The sequence below is a fragment of the Chrysemys picta genome, chromosome 1, assembly GCF_011386835.1.
Source record: "Chrysemys picta bellii isolate R12L10 chromosome 1, ASM1138683v2, whole genome shotgun sequence".
Lineage (NCBI taxonomy): Eukaryota > Metazoa > Chordata > Testudines > Emydidae > Chrysemys > Chrysemys picta.
This window is the reverse complement of record NC_088791.1, coordinates 126,015,736-126,030,967: the sequence shown is the minus strand read 5'-3', so window position 1 is coordinate 126,030,967 and position 15,232 is coordinate 126,015,736. Positions and strand designations below refer to the sequence as shown.

General features: G+C 41.5%; 1 protein-coding gene across 25 annotated transcripts in view; it reads right to left on the bottom strand.

The window, feature by feature from the left end:
* PRR5 (proline rich 5) overlaps window positions 1-15,232 on the bottom strand; it is a 146,287-nt gene that overhangs the window by 77,007 nt on the left and 54,048 nt on the right. For 13 of the 25 annotated variants that reach the window (XM_042848103.2, XM_042847993.2, XM_065583876.1 and 10 more), the window contains one exon: window positions 2,579-2,692. In XM_042848103.2, the coding sequence (XP_042704037.1) occupies window positions 2,579-2,682 (104 nt within the window). In that variant the 5' untranslated portion in view covers window positions 2,683-2,692. Of the gene's footprint in view, window positions 1-2,578; window positions 2,836-15,232 lie in introns of all 25 variants that reach the window. The other 12 variants (XM_042848052.2, XM_008179753.4, XM_065583776.1 and 9 more) reach the window with 1 other exon arrangement.

The following is a 15,232-nucleotide window of genomic DNA, read 5'->3' as shown; positions in this document are numbered from 1 at the left end:
AAGAATGTTTAATAGTACACTGATTGAATAGCAGAAATCGTTCTCCTATAAGGAAGGCAGTACATAAGCCAAAGGATAATGTTTGAGGACAGTACTTAGAAATGTTTTTGTTAACAAGCCACTTTTGTTTTACAGAAAACAACCAAACCAAACCCAAGGAACCAAACAAAAACAAAACAAAACACATGCATGGCAAAGGTTTTCAAAAGTGACCAGTGATTCCGGGTGAACCAACGCTTAGGTGCCCAACCGGAGACGCCTTAAAAAAGTTCCTGAGTCCTGCATTTCAGAGAGTGCTGCATACCTGCACTCTGAAAATCAGGCCCCTTTTTAAAGTTGGGCACCTAAAGTTAGGTTGGGCACCTAAACTTTGAGTCACCCAAAGTCAAGGGTCACTTTTCAAAATCTTGCACTTTTTTTGTGTCACATCTGAAAATCTTAACCAGATTTCAGATAATTGTTTCAAAGTATGAATAGCTAACCCATTATTGAAGCCTCAATTGTCCAGAGATGAAATGATGAAGATAAATTTTACAGAGTGTGTAGAGTATCTGCTAAGGTACTGAGATTCTTAAAGCCAAGACAGGATATGAGCTGCATTAAGTTGCAAGAAAGAGCTACGTTTATCCCCTTGTTTTGCTGCAGAGAGGGCCTTCAATTATTTACTATGAAATGCAGAGCCTGCACTTAGGCTGCAGTCTCTAAAAATCAGTTTTGTAATATTTATCATGACTTCAAAGCACATTGGCACACATACACTGATGCTCACTCTGTTTGCAAAATTAAGCAGTGTGGGTCTTATAAAGCAGCAGCTCCGCTGGCTTCTCCAAAGGGATTTCAAAGATGCGTGCTATGGAAGTTCAGTGTGCCAGTGTATTCACAGTGAAGGGAAAGATGACCTCGTGGCAAAAAGGAAAGGTCAGTCACCGAGTTCACAAACCAGTAAAGAGATTGCTCACACATGCATGGTTTAAACAATACGTGATGCGTGATTAATTAAATGCACAGAAGATCTAACAAGTCTCCCACAGACAGATGGGAAATACCCATTGATCATAACTGTCCCCACCTTTTCCAAATTCAAAAATAAATAAATAACCCGCTCTTATCTGACCAGTTCTTGGACTGTGTTTTGCACCAACAGTAGAGACAGCGAATGTGAACAGTGCTCATGCAGCACTTTTCTCAGTGCTCGTGCAGCAAGCACCATGAGACCCCTTCCATACCGTCCCCTAAACCCTCCTTATCCCACTATGCCAGGCAGCCACCCCCTCTCCGTTCAAATCCCTCCTGACAACTTGCTTCTCCCAGGAGGCCCATAAATGCTAATCTCGGCCAGTGAAAGCTGTCAGCACACCATTATGAAAAAGTTCTGAGGACCCTATTCTGTCACCCTGACTCACACCGAGCAGCCTTTACTCTGCGAGCAGCCTTACTGATTCCCGTGGGACAAGTAGCCAAGTGAAGTACTACTCAACACGAGTAAGGGTGGCAAATCTTGAATTAGCACCGTCATCTGGATCTCCCCGTGCATACTTGTATTATTTAAGCTGCAAACTTCTCAGGGCTGGGACAGTGTCTCCGTTGTGTCTTGTATTGTTATAATGCGTAACAAGCTGCTCGTACTTAAAGAATTTATACGAAATAAATAAATAAATAATGGCACAGTCATAGTGATAGATGATGTGGTTTCTTGGAATCTTTTTTGCACAATGGCACAATCCTACTAGGAAATTTGTTCTCCTGGCCACTCCAGTGATTTCTCTCTTGCTGTAAATATATCTCAGTGCTTTTTAAAAATACCTATCAGTAACATTTTCCAAAGCGCCTAAGTCCCATTTTCAAAAAATTGACTTAAGGCCAGCTTTTTTAAAGGTGTTTAGGCACCCTGATATTAATGGGAGTTAGGCACCTAAATACTTTTTTAAATCAGTGCCTTAGGCACCTAGCAGTCAATGTATCAATTAAAGTCAATGGGACTTAGGCTCTTAAATGCCTAAGTCACTCACTTTGGAAAATGTTCCCCTAAGTTACTTGAAAATGTTCCACTATCTATTTTGACAAACAGTGATAGACATAGAAATCATACACAGAAAAAAGTAAGCCTGATGGATTATTTTTCCCCCTTCCAAAACATACAGAAAGCACATCAAAGTAGAATATACACAGACACACTTTTAAACAAAACCAAATCAACCTTGAACTAAAATGTCTAGCAAGGTATAAGAACATATTTGTATGTTGGTGCTTTGCAAAAGTTCCTGCCTGTCAGAATGAAGCATAGGTTGAACCATCTTCAGGAGGGCAAGACTTATTTTTCTGTCAGCATTCAGAGAAAGGTTAATAGCAGCCTCAAAGAGTTGCTCCTGTCTGTTACTAAACATGTCTCTGGTTACATGTAATACATTAATGCAAAAGCCAATGTGTTGTTACGTTCCTGAAATAAAGCACTGTTAGGAACAAACTATCCCAGACTGCGAAAAAGAGAAAGAGATTGTAATTGTGGAATTAAGCATGCCAGCTGCTGTCGGAGAGCTTAGAAGCGCCAGGTGAGGAAGTGCATTGAGCAAGACCTTACCTGTTCCAGGTAGCATTGGAGCAGGCCCGTCGCTGCTGGGTCCCCCGCTCATCCAAGGCTGCCTGCTCTCTCTTGCCCAGATCACTGAGGCTGGGCGAACTCATGAACTTCAACCTGCGAAGAGTCCTCATGGTCAAATGTGTGTTTGTGCGTGGCAGCTACAGATACACCATCCTTTTTACACACACACACACGCAGCTGGAGCAGCAGCAGCAGCAATGCGAGCAGTTCTCTCCGTTTGTTGTTCAAAAAAGAAACTTAAAAAAAAAAGAAGAGAGAACCAGTCTCTACAGAGCACACCTCTGCCAGCAAGAAAACAAACCTTTAATCAGATCAACTGTGACGTCATAAACTGTGGTTAATAATTTCTCCAGTCCTTTTAAAAAATTAAAGCCAAACTTCTTGCTGCTGCTTTAACAGTTTGCTGGGGCCCCTTTTAACCAGCAGCTGCCCAAAGTGGAAAGATTTCCCCTTCCCCCGTCCCGGTGCACCAAAAATGAAGAGTCTCATTCAACATGCTGCATGCTCCACCTGTCATGGGAATTGCTGCTTTCATCAGTCAACTGGTTTTTTGAGTTTTTTTTCCCCCAGCCCTCTCTCTTCTCTCATAACTGGAAATGAAATCAGAGGGCAACGGAAAAAAACAACAACCAACCAATACTGACGCACAGACTTTATTGGAAAGTTTCATAACTGCCTATGCCCCGCCACGTTACGACACTCACACACACACACATTCACATACGCGCACTCACACACACACGGCACAAACCAACTGTTTGCCTCAGAGGCTGTTTAAATTGAAAGCGCCTGATAAGCCACAAGAGTGAGAGTATTAAAAAAACAGAAAGAAAAATGAATACAGACTAAAAAGTAGAAGCTGGTGCTTTCATTTTGAGGAACTTCAGAGGTTAAATAGAGTGAACAAGAGGATTAACTATTTGGGATTTATTAATGTTTTTTAATTGAAATAACAGCTTCACAATCCGGGGCACGTCTAGTCTCAACAAAAGCCCCAGCTCAGTTATCTTCAAAGGGAAGAACATCCTGCTCTCTCTTACACTGTAATATTTATAAAAAGAACAGGAGTACTTGTGGCACCTTAGAGACTAACAAATAAGGTGCCACAAGTACTCCTGTTCTTTTTGCGGATACAGACTAACACGGCTGCTACTCTGAAACCTGTAATATTTATGAAAATGATGGTGGAAGATTCTAGCCAATGTTTGACTTGTTGCACCAAGATTCTGTTTCAAATCACAAATGTTTTCCTTATCAATTAAGTACTGACCGACCTTTGTAACGAGATTTCTAAAAAGAGAATAGCTTGTAATATAGCATCAGGTTGGACATGCATCAGGTGAGCATTACACAACACTTGGGGCCAGATTCATATTAGTAACGGATTACTCAGCAAACAGCCCAACTTAAACCAAAAGGACTACTCACAGAGTAAGATACTATTCAGCATAACGGTATCAGAATTTGGACCTTCTTGTGGGATAAAATTGCACAGAACATTTATAATTATTTGTTTCATTTGTTTTTCTTGTATATGAAAGTCAGCTGCCTAGATCTGTGAATATATTTTGAGTATATGTAAGCTTGGAAAGATTTGATTTTTATTAGCAAATGTCAGTAAACATCAATTTCACCATACACACGCAAACTGATGAAAAAATATTTCCATCGATACTTATCAAATTGTACAGGAGAAAGAAAAATGCTACTTGAGAACTTAAGAGTTTGATTTAAGGATATTTACTTTGTGTATTTTGACATGCGATGTTGACAATCTGTGTTTTAATGGTTACAAACATTAACTTTTTGAATCTCAATGTCTACGGTCATTAAATAATTATTGCATGACCTGCCCTTTGTCTGATGCTCCCCCCATAATTTCCTACAACTGTAAACAATAAAAAGAGAAAAAATGCTTAAAAATAAACAGATATTATCCTTCAAATTCTGCCACGCCTAAGTATATGTATGTCCTTAATAACAAATTAATATAAATTAGAGGAGTGAAAACAGATTTTGAAATTCATAGACGCCTTATCTGAATCAATAATTTGTAAGCATTGTCAAAATCTGAATTTATTTATTTATTTATTACCTCTCCCCCCCCCCCCACCCCACAGCCTGAAATTTGGCTCAGTTCTTTGCATATTGTTTGGGCGGGAGGGGGCGTTGATCAGATCACACAGGGGGAAAAAAAACACATTTTATCTTGGGCTAATATTAACAGTCAAGTGAAGACTGGGTTTAATTTTCTGTTGGCTCCCCCTCCCACCCAAAAACTTGAAGTATGGGAGATGAGCATCATAATGTATGAAATATGAAAAATTCATTTTTAATATAAAGGTCTAAATCTAACCCACCTTTGTACAGAGACTTGGTTATTTCTACTCTGTTCTAAATGTTTAAACCCCTCAAACAAAACAAACAAACAACAATCCACTATGTATAAGGCAGCAAAGGGAAAACACACACAACAGTATATCACTGTATTCTAAACAATGAGGTAGCTTCTACAGCATACAAATCAGTGACCTAAAACAGATACAATAGAACCCTGTTTGTTCAAATAGGATGGACATTTAATTTAACTGGATGAACAAAGGGGGAAATTGGGGAACATAATTTGTATTAAGGAGAGTTTTTCTGGTGAGGTGGTTCAGCTAAGGAAGGATTTACTCTGTTTAATTAAATGACTAGCTGATAACCCCGTTAATCTGTGCTAATGTAATTCTGTCTTGTTTCGTTTCTAGTGTCCTGTGGAGGAAACATTTACTGCTTCTCACCTGTTGTGAACTTGATAGGTTTTACAAAATGTGGATTAAATTTTTCTTGAAATTTTAGTTCCTTCTCCTTTCTTGACAGCACAGGAAAGCTTGCAACTACACATTGGTTATGCCTGTATATTAACAATTCTCTTAATGCAATGATCATTTTTAAACTCCTCTCTTAATTGCTCTTCTTCCTTTGAATGCTCCACTTGCTCACTTGAGTACTCTCAGTGCTTGTGATATGTTTTCAACTGCCCATAGGAAGTGCTACTGGGAAAAAAAAAAAGCAGCACACTAAACCTTGGAACCTTGCTAACAGAAGGAAAAAAGCTCTCTCATTCTGTCACTTCAAATTCCACATCAATAGCTGAACTGCACTCACTTCTTTCCAACAGTCTCAATAACTGGCCTCTGCTTTTGACTACTACATTCAAAGTCTGTGTTACACACAAAACAAACCACAAGGGATGAGAATCATTTCTACTTCCACTACAGTTTTCTCTGTTCCGTAGAAGTGGGCAGGGTTTGTTTACCCAATTTCTCCCTCCCACTAACGTGGAATCTATGCCTCCACCTGATCAAATGTTGATTTACAGATAAGCTACTTTGCTTTCAATGAAGATTGCCTACATTCATAACAACAGAAAGGTATTTAGAACTTACATTGCACCTTTCATTCACAGAGCTCAATCACTTTATAAGCATGAACTAAGGGCTTGTCTACCTGGTGAAGCCAGAGTAGCTAGTGTGCTTTAAATTGGCCTCCTACTTTACTTCTCATTAACAGCCCCATGTAGACAAGTCCTAATTCAGCCTGAAACCACTGGGAATTAAGCAAAATTTATTATACCCATTTAAAATGAAGCATACGGGGAAAGCCCTAGTTCACACAGTGAGCCAGAGCAGACTTGTGAATAGAACACGAGTTCAAATTCCCAGCCCCAGACTCTAACCACTGGCTGCTAGGCCATGATGTTCGGAAAAGCATAGTGCTGCCTGGCGTAAGGGGCAAAGAGGAAAGAAGGGATGGTTAAGAGAGGGGGGAGGAGCAACAGTGCTCCCTGACTGACTTTGGCTGCATCTACTCTTAAACAGTGGTGTGTAGACTACAGGGACTACACATGTACTTTGCAAGGCTCTAGCAGCAGCGAAAGGGTCGTGCAGTGGGCAAACGCTTTGGCAGCAGGCCTTTCCCTGCTGCCAGGGACTTTCCCCACTGCTTCCACCCTGGCAGAGCCTTTCCTCACTGCTGGATCCTTTCTCTGCCATGCGGAAAGGCTCCGGCAGCAGGACACTACGCTGCTAAAAATAGCAGCACAGAGGTGGGAGGCACTGCCTGGCATGTAGAGAGCCACGCAGAAGCTCTCTGGGCATTCAGGTGTGTAGGACGCTTTACTCACCTAAGCCGTACCTCTCAGGTACACATGCTAGCTGGGTGTGCAGTGTCTCTACACTATATGCTGCTGTAAGTATAGGCATAACCTTTGAGAGATAAAAGCTGCCATTGCTCTGCAACCTCTTACTAAAAGAGCAGCCCTTAAACACCACTCACTTCAGAATAAAGGGTTTAAATAGCAGGGACTTTCTGAAGGCTTAAGTATTGCACAAGTTTTTGGGATGAGATCACCAAAAACAACTAGTGACACAGGAAAGGGAGGGGAGTTGCCATGGCTCCATAATGAATAATTAATGAATCTTAAATAAGGCACTTATATAGAGTCAAGCCCCCCAAGTACTTTACAGACATGAATTAATTCAATCCTAGCACACAGCCGTGAAGCAGATAAGTATTACTGTCCCTTTTTAACTCACATGGGACTGTAGCCTAAAAGTTAAATGACTTGACCAATACCACACAGTGAGATGGTAGCAGAGCAGGAACAGACCCTTTGAGTCCAGTCTCCTATGCTAACTACTATACACAACAATGCCACTCAGCCATTCTTCAGGATCTGATCTTTGGAAACCTATTCTTCCCTCCTGGAGGACCCAATCAGTGACTATGCGTGGGTGGATTCCACAGCTTGCACAAAACCCTAATGAAGTCAATGGGACTTGGTATGGGTGCAGGGGTCTGTTCACAATGAGTCACTTGCAGGACCAGGATTTAAAAAGACCACAACTTTGATATAGAGTAATGACAGTTATGTGAGTTTATTGAAGGGAGACTAGTCTCCCAATACACGTGGACAGTCCTAGGTAGTGTGCACTGTTGTTGCAGTCCAGTGCCAGGGCCCTGCATGGAAAATAGTTTTAAAAAATAATTTAAGTAGAATCCTAAATTGTATCTATTCTTACTAGAATATGTTACTTTGAATGCTGTATTTTAATTATTATGGTATTGCCAATCCCAAGGATTCAAAAATCTTGAGTCAGGTTCCCCTCCTCCCCAAAAAATCATGAGATTAGTTTAAAAATAATAAATATTGGATTCTTTTTATTTGCCTTCTAGCTTTTGAGATTTTCGGGTACAACTGAGTCACATTTTCGAGCTTTTCTGAACAACCAAGTGGGCCAGAAACGTATTTAAAAAAAAAATAAAAAAAAAAGCAAGCTGAGATTTTCATATTATTCACATGACTCCAGGAGCGGGGGCTTTAATAAACACTCCAAATATCAGGAGACTCACAATGAAATAAAGCAAGCTGGCAACAGTGTTGGGCCAAATTATCCCCTCGGTTCCACGCATGCCACCACACTGACAACAAAATGAACACAGCAGTGATATTGATGAATGTATGGGAACATAACTCAGAACAGAATTTGCCCTGTCAGTTATTTCATTAGAGATTTGCTGGGTCTTTTAAATTAAATATTGGCACTGGAGAAAGATCTCTTTTTAATTAATAAAAAAAATATGAATTCCTTTGATTTTCCCCACGTTTTAGGGGGAGTTGAGGGGAGGGGAGAATTATCCTAGAAATGCTGATTATTCTTTTGGGTGCAACTAAATAACAGAGAGTTGAACTCCACCTCTTTACAGAAAATAGTTACAAACCCCACTAGACCGAATGCACTTTTAGATTGTATAAATCACACAGCCAAACTGAAAACATGCCTCAACACATGCCAAAGCCAAGAAATTAGCCTTCTGAAAAACCACACTACTTAAAGGCACAGTGCATCTTGTTCCACAAGCAGTCAGCAGACGAAAGGGGAAAGAAAGCTCTGCTTGGCAGAAAGAAATGGGAGTGGAATGAAGAGGGAGGAGGGGAAGCACTATAACTCTGAATGCATCAATTCTTTCAAGATAATCTCTCCTTAATGCTCCCTTGTCCTTGTCCTATGATAGCAATAAAGTGCTACTGTAGAGTGTGGCCTGTCCTCTGATTCATCTGATTCATCACTTTCTAACCTCAGCTCTATTCCCATAACTCCATGGAGCTCTTTGTAGAGCCCCACATGAGGGGCTTTTGCCTCGTCATGGTGGGGGGTGGGGGAGCAGGAGACTTTGCTGCACAGGTGGCATCCCCCTTCCAGCCAAGCAGGAGAAAATGAGCCTGTGAAAGATCCCCTCCACTGAGGTCAGTAAAGGGGACAATCTGGGTCATGTTGCCATTTTGCACTAACTTTTATAACTGCAGCCACTCTTTAAACATATTAGATGTGTTCCTCAACTGATCCAAGTCAGTGCAGCTCCACTGACTTCCACCAGGCAACATCAGTTTAGTCCATATGAGGATCTGGCTCATTATTAGTGTCTGTGAGAAAACATATTGGGACACTACCAAGTAAACAGCAAGGATTCGGGATATAAGAATACTCTTCACTTTTTAAAAACAAAAGTATTGTACGCGCACAAATGAACAAGCTCTATGAGCACTAAAGTAGAGAAATGTGGTCTAGCACAACAGTTGGAGTATAGGACTTAAAGGCCATGAATTCCTAAATTCCTATTCCAGATCTGGACTCTTTCTATGGCTTTGGGCTCTCACGTAATCTTTCTGCCTCAGTTTCTCCATTTGTAAAATGAGATAATTCATACCAGCTTCACAGACCAGCTGAAAGGATGTAAGGATTGAGCCCTGATCCTGCATTGCCAACTGCACACCAGAGCCCCTCTACTGGGTAGAGCTCCCTTTAATCTTAGTGGGGCTCTGCATGGCTGTGGGTTCTACGCTCTTAGTTCGTAGGCTCCAGTGCACTAACACCTTAAACCTGTCTCTTAGGTTTACAGTGCCTAGCACAATGGGGTCCAGATCTCTGATGAGGTCCCTACACACAACCATAATACAATACAAATAAAATAAATAAAAATGATGGTAAAACATCCATATCTAAAATTTCCATTAAATCCCTTTACATTCCCCAAATAGCAGTTAAAAGTGTGCAACACATAATATACAGAATGCACGTACTGTATATTGCTAATTTTCTTCTGCGCCCCACCCCTCCCACCAGGAAATATTGCGATTGAATAAGAATCAGGCTATGTTCCTGAAGCTGTTGCCTGTTATGTTGCAATCAAAAAGTGCCATCAAAGGGCAATGCCAGCAGCTCTTCTGTTTGCTCATTATCTCCTTGTAGGGGTTGGGAATTAAAGTGAGAGTTGTAATTAGAATGAATATGGTGGAATGTTACATGAGGAAGAGGAAGTGAAGATCAGTGCCTTAGTCTGCATCAGCTATATCATCTGTAATTCTCCTTCTCACCCTTCACTTTAATAACCTACAGGGGCTTTTCTTTATCAGTACTAAGACTTCTGGGCAGCACCAATTCAAGGTCTCAGTGCTACCCACGCACCCAAAGCCACTGTAGTACAACCCATTCTAAACAGTGTAAATGGTATGAATGCCAAACCAAGCACATGGCTTTGTTAATAAATGGAATATAAAGTGATACATAAACTGATGTTTCAAAATTCTGTCCAATAAATAACTGCATTATTTAAAATGTTTTTTATCTGTTTTTACAAGATCATGGTATAGTAGAAAAATAATCTTAAAAAGCAACTAAGATAATAACGTTTATGACTTTTTTCAAATGCTGTGTGAATTCTTTCATAAATTGCTTACCATGCATGATATTAATAGGATCTCTGAACACTATGACCTTGATGTGACAGTTCGAGTATCATTGTACTATCTTCTACAGTTATACATGGTACAGTGCCTTCCAAATATATGAATCCTGGGAGATCTGAGCTGCATGCTGTGCCGCACTGCCCTTCTTACATCCAAACAGTTCTGATTCAAGGTCTTCCAAGAAGGCTCTGATTGTCTTGGAAGGTCACCAAGATAAAGAGCCCACTTTGGTAAATAGCTGAGTTTCTAATAAGTTGCAGTGGTAGCCAGCTGTTAACAGCACGAAAGCAGAGCTCTACTGTTAACGTGTTCATGTGAGAATTATTGGAAATACGGGCCCTGCCTTAAGATTACTGCCAATCCCCATGAGAAATTCAAGTTGGTCAGCACAGTACTAGCCAATGAAGTGGGAGCACTTCATATTTTTTGTATTAAAGTATAAAGGATACTTTGAGCTTCTTTTTCTGGATCCCATAGTGCTTTTCCTTAAATGTACTTCAGCTTTCTGGAACAAAGTGCTGAGTACTGCAAGAGCTATGAAAGCCTGGCCATCAATGTGGATTAGCTTTTTAGAACATATATCATTTCCCTTTGGCCTTGGAAAGATTCATTTTTCAAAAGCAAAGCTACCTTTGAGCATAGTCCGCGTGAAGGATGGCCTATGAGGAAAGTACAGCTTCTACTGACCTCTCTTTTATAAATGAAACCAAACATTTTAAAACTGGCCAAAGAAATCTTGCTTCTTGAAGAGAGCAACTGCAAAATGGCAGCCACAAGCAGTGTGGTGAGATTTTGCAGCTCCTGCAGTGCAGGATGTGGTATGCCACATTTTAAAATGATGACCTCATACAACCATTTCATACAAATGATACTTACCACCCACAGGATTTTAGCCTACTTTACAGCACCTATATATAGGTTAAACAATAGCTACAGAGCAAAATGCTGGTGCTCTAAATACTGTACCAAGGGTAAGAATGGCAGTTCCACACAACTGATTTTAAACTTCCACATTTGAATCTTTCATGTTCCCTGATGTCACAAGATAGGCAGGTCTCATTTTCTGTGGCATCCCAGCATGTACTGTGCTCATCATGTCACAACCACTATGGACGCCCAAGAAAAGCCCACATCTCACTTTGAGAGGGTCAGGTAAGAGCTGGAAATTTAGAAAACTACACAACAAGGTTTGTGAAAATTCTTAACAATGCCTTTGGCTGTGTTTGTCAGTTTACACAACCATCTGATATCTCTTTCCCACACCATAGGCCTAGCCTCAAGCTCCAGGCACCCGTCGCAGTGGCTTACAGTATAGTGCATATATGGTCAGTATCGTGCATACTGAGTTTCCATTCAGAGTGGAAGCCAGTGTCAACATCAGGGCACATGGAGAAGAAAAGAAGAAAAAGAAGAAGAAAAAAAAAGCCTGGAGGAAAACCTGCATTTCTGTAAGTCCCAGTTCTGCACTTTTATCCAGGGAGCAGAGCTTCCTCTCTCAAAGAGAAACCCAAGTGGGGAAGCCTGGGAAGGTGAAGAAAACCCCATGAGGTTTCCCATCTGGAGCTTGACATATATTGTTCAGTCATGCAGAGGAGAGGATTCTCCTACCAGTTAAAGGTCAACTGGTTTAGGTCCTCCTGCCCTCTATAAAATGAACACAGCCTCCACCCTAATCCTTTCCTTCAGTCCTGAGACTGGGCAGAGGCAGTAACCCCACACCTTTCTGTGCAGGACAAGGAACAGCAAAGCATGGAGATGTCCATGGTTCCTGGGAAGGGAAAATTTCTCCCCAAAAGGAATTCTCTCTCTCCCAGTCAGAAGTTACTGGTAAGAGACAGATTCTGATACCCGGACTCATCTTGAATAGCATCTTCCTCCCTGAACAGGAAAGTACTACTCACCATGAGCAGGGGGCTCAGAATCTGGCTCTTAATTTGTTAAACATACTTAGCTGCTCTGTCTTTATAGACATTGTCAAGTAATTTGGTACCACATTTAACTGACCTTTACATTTTCAAAGTGATATGTTTAAGTCACTGAGGGATGGGGGTGGGAAGCATTCTTCGATCCTGAGAAGTTTGTGGTTTGTGCCAATCTCTAAAGCAAAATCAGACAAACCAATTTGAATTAGTTTACATCTTTAAAAATTCAGCTGGGCTGAGTGCCAAGTTTCAGCCTGTTGATATCTGAAGTGGCTATGATATTAAATGACAAACACGATTAAATGCCAACTAGGAGGGTTTAGGAAGGGAAGGCTAGCAGATCCTTACCTACAGCAGTGCTACTGGGCTCCACTACTATGCTATTTCATACCCCCATATGACAGGGTGTGCAGTCATAAAAAAAGCCACACACATAAGACGCAGGCTTGTAGCACCTGACAATTAGAGCAGGAGTTTTTAAGACCCTGTACCCTGCCCTTAGTTTTTCTTCTTATAAAACAAGTAATTTAAAGAGATGACAACAAGTACCTTTTTGTCAAATGGGTTTTAACTTTTTATTTGGCTCCCTGCTGTTCATAAAATCTACTTAGAATTTTAAAACTAATATTTCTTTCCTGGCCTATTTAGTCCTTTTCCTTCTGGAAGAGATTTTCTCCCCCCTTTTTTTTCTTCTTTTAAGTATCTGAACCAACTGAGCCTTTCAGCTAAGGATCATTCACATGGCATCTTTCTTGAGCAGTGCTCCCTCCTCTGGCAGGATGACTCTGCAGGTCACATGCACTATGGACTTGTCTACACAGTCGGATAATGTGCACTATGGGGCTGTGATTTTAAAGTACACTAATGTGTTGAGCATCAACTGGTCCATGTAAACCCCACTGGTGTACACTAATGGTTCCCTGGCAGCGCTCTTTAACATACCAGTTTAGAAACCACACGCTCTGCAGTGCACGGTTACTCCACTGTGAAGATCAGAGGTTCTCAAACTTCATTGCACCATGACCCCCTTCTGACAACAAAAATTAATACACGACCCCAGGAGGGGGCACCGAAGCCTGAGCCTGCCCAAGCCCCACGGGGGCCAAAGACAAAGCTCAAGCCCCATCATCCCAGGTGGGGGGGGAGGCGGGCAAAGCTGAAATCCTCCCGAGGCAGAAGGTCTGTAACCTGAGCCCCACCGCTCAGGACAGAACCCTCAGGCTTTGGCTTCAGCCCCAGGTGGTGGGGCTTGGGCTCTGGCCCTGGGCCTCAGAAAATCTAAGCCAGCCCTTGCAACCCCATTAAAATGGGGTCCTGATTCACTTTGGGGTCCCAACTCACAGTTTGAGAACCGCTGGTGTAGATTAACCCTTAGAGTGGCTAATGGTTTTGCTTTTTAATTTCTTGGTCACAATGTTGTATATTTAAGAAAATGACAGTTAGGGTGGGATTTTCAAAAGTGCTCGGCCTTGTTCTAAATCTGCTCCCACTGGCTTCAATGTAAAACTCCCTTTGGCTTCAGTGGAGTAGAGCTAGGCCAACAAAGAGTGCTTTTGAAAATCCTGCACCTCACAGTCCAGAAAACATGAAAGGAAGACTAATCTTGTAATTTACACAGTGGGATGGAACTTCCACTGTGAACTTGGGCAAGCTATATGATCTCTCTATGCCTCAGTTCAACACCTGTAAAATGGAAAGATAATACTTGCCTGCCTTGTTAATATAGATGAGATGCACAGATGTCACAGTGGACAATTACACAGAAAACAAATTAATTACCAAATAAGACCGATCAAATGTTAGGCACAAAGTGCACTGAAGCCAATGAAAACACACCGGTGATGACTTCAGCCTGACCTGTTCTAGTAAATGAAACACCACATATTACATCAAACCAGTAATTTAATTCTGCTGTAAATATTTACACTTTTTGGAAGCAACTGGTCTTTTATTTGCTTTTTAAATAATTGCCTTTATCATTTTATTTTTTAAACGCATTGAAATTTAAGAACCAACCTAAAAGCCTATGATGGCTCCTAAAAAAACAGCTTCTTCAGTCAGAGTGATCTAACGGCATGGGTAAGAGAAGGCTGCAGAGCGAAGCACAGCTGTTCCTTCTAGTGGAGCAAGTTTCAAATTCTCCAGCTTGGGTGTCAAAGGATTGCTGTGCTCAGGAAGTCCCCCATAGGCGCCTGCCCAGATTGTGATTCTGGATGCAGTGAACAGAGCTACTTGCTTGATGCTCAGCACAAAATAGGTGGGGAGTGCAAGTGCATGGAACACAGACTCAGCCCCACTTCCTTCCTGCTCAGCCAGAATAGCTGGCCAGATGAATACAGAGGAGTAAACTGCTCCAAAAAGGGGAGTGAAATGACTTCTCCTCCCCCCACCACCGTCAGGGCAAGAGGGGAGTGGAGGAGGAACAGAGAATGTGAGTCACTTATTCATCCTCTGCTATACTTTGGAGGTGGTGCAGCTGCATGTTAGCCTCTACTCAGGGCAGGTAGTACTTACACTCTAACCCCATGCAAGCACCCCAATGATTCAGAGCCTACATTCACAAGCTGGGTGCCACCTCTTTTTAGGAGGTGCTTTAAACATCACTTAGCAGGAAGTTCCTGTACCTCAGTGAAAAGCTAGCATGTTTGTCAAACCTCCTTTCATTTCATTATTGCTTTGTTCTAAATTCTTCATAATCTGGCATCAATTCTGGGGGGAAAATGCATTATTCTTAAATTCTGGTTTTCTTATTTAAACTCCGTCAGCCACGGCCACTTCAAACAGTTTACTAGATGAGTCAGCGCAGCTAGATGAATCGGCCAATTTCATAAAGCTGCAACACGCTTCAGACTAGTGATGTCAAACATCAAAAGGCTCAGAGATCCTTGTCAAATAAGTTCCCAAAGGTTATCTGAAAAT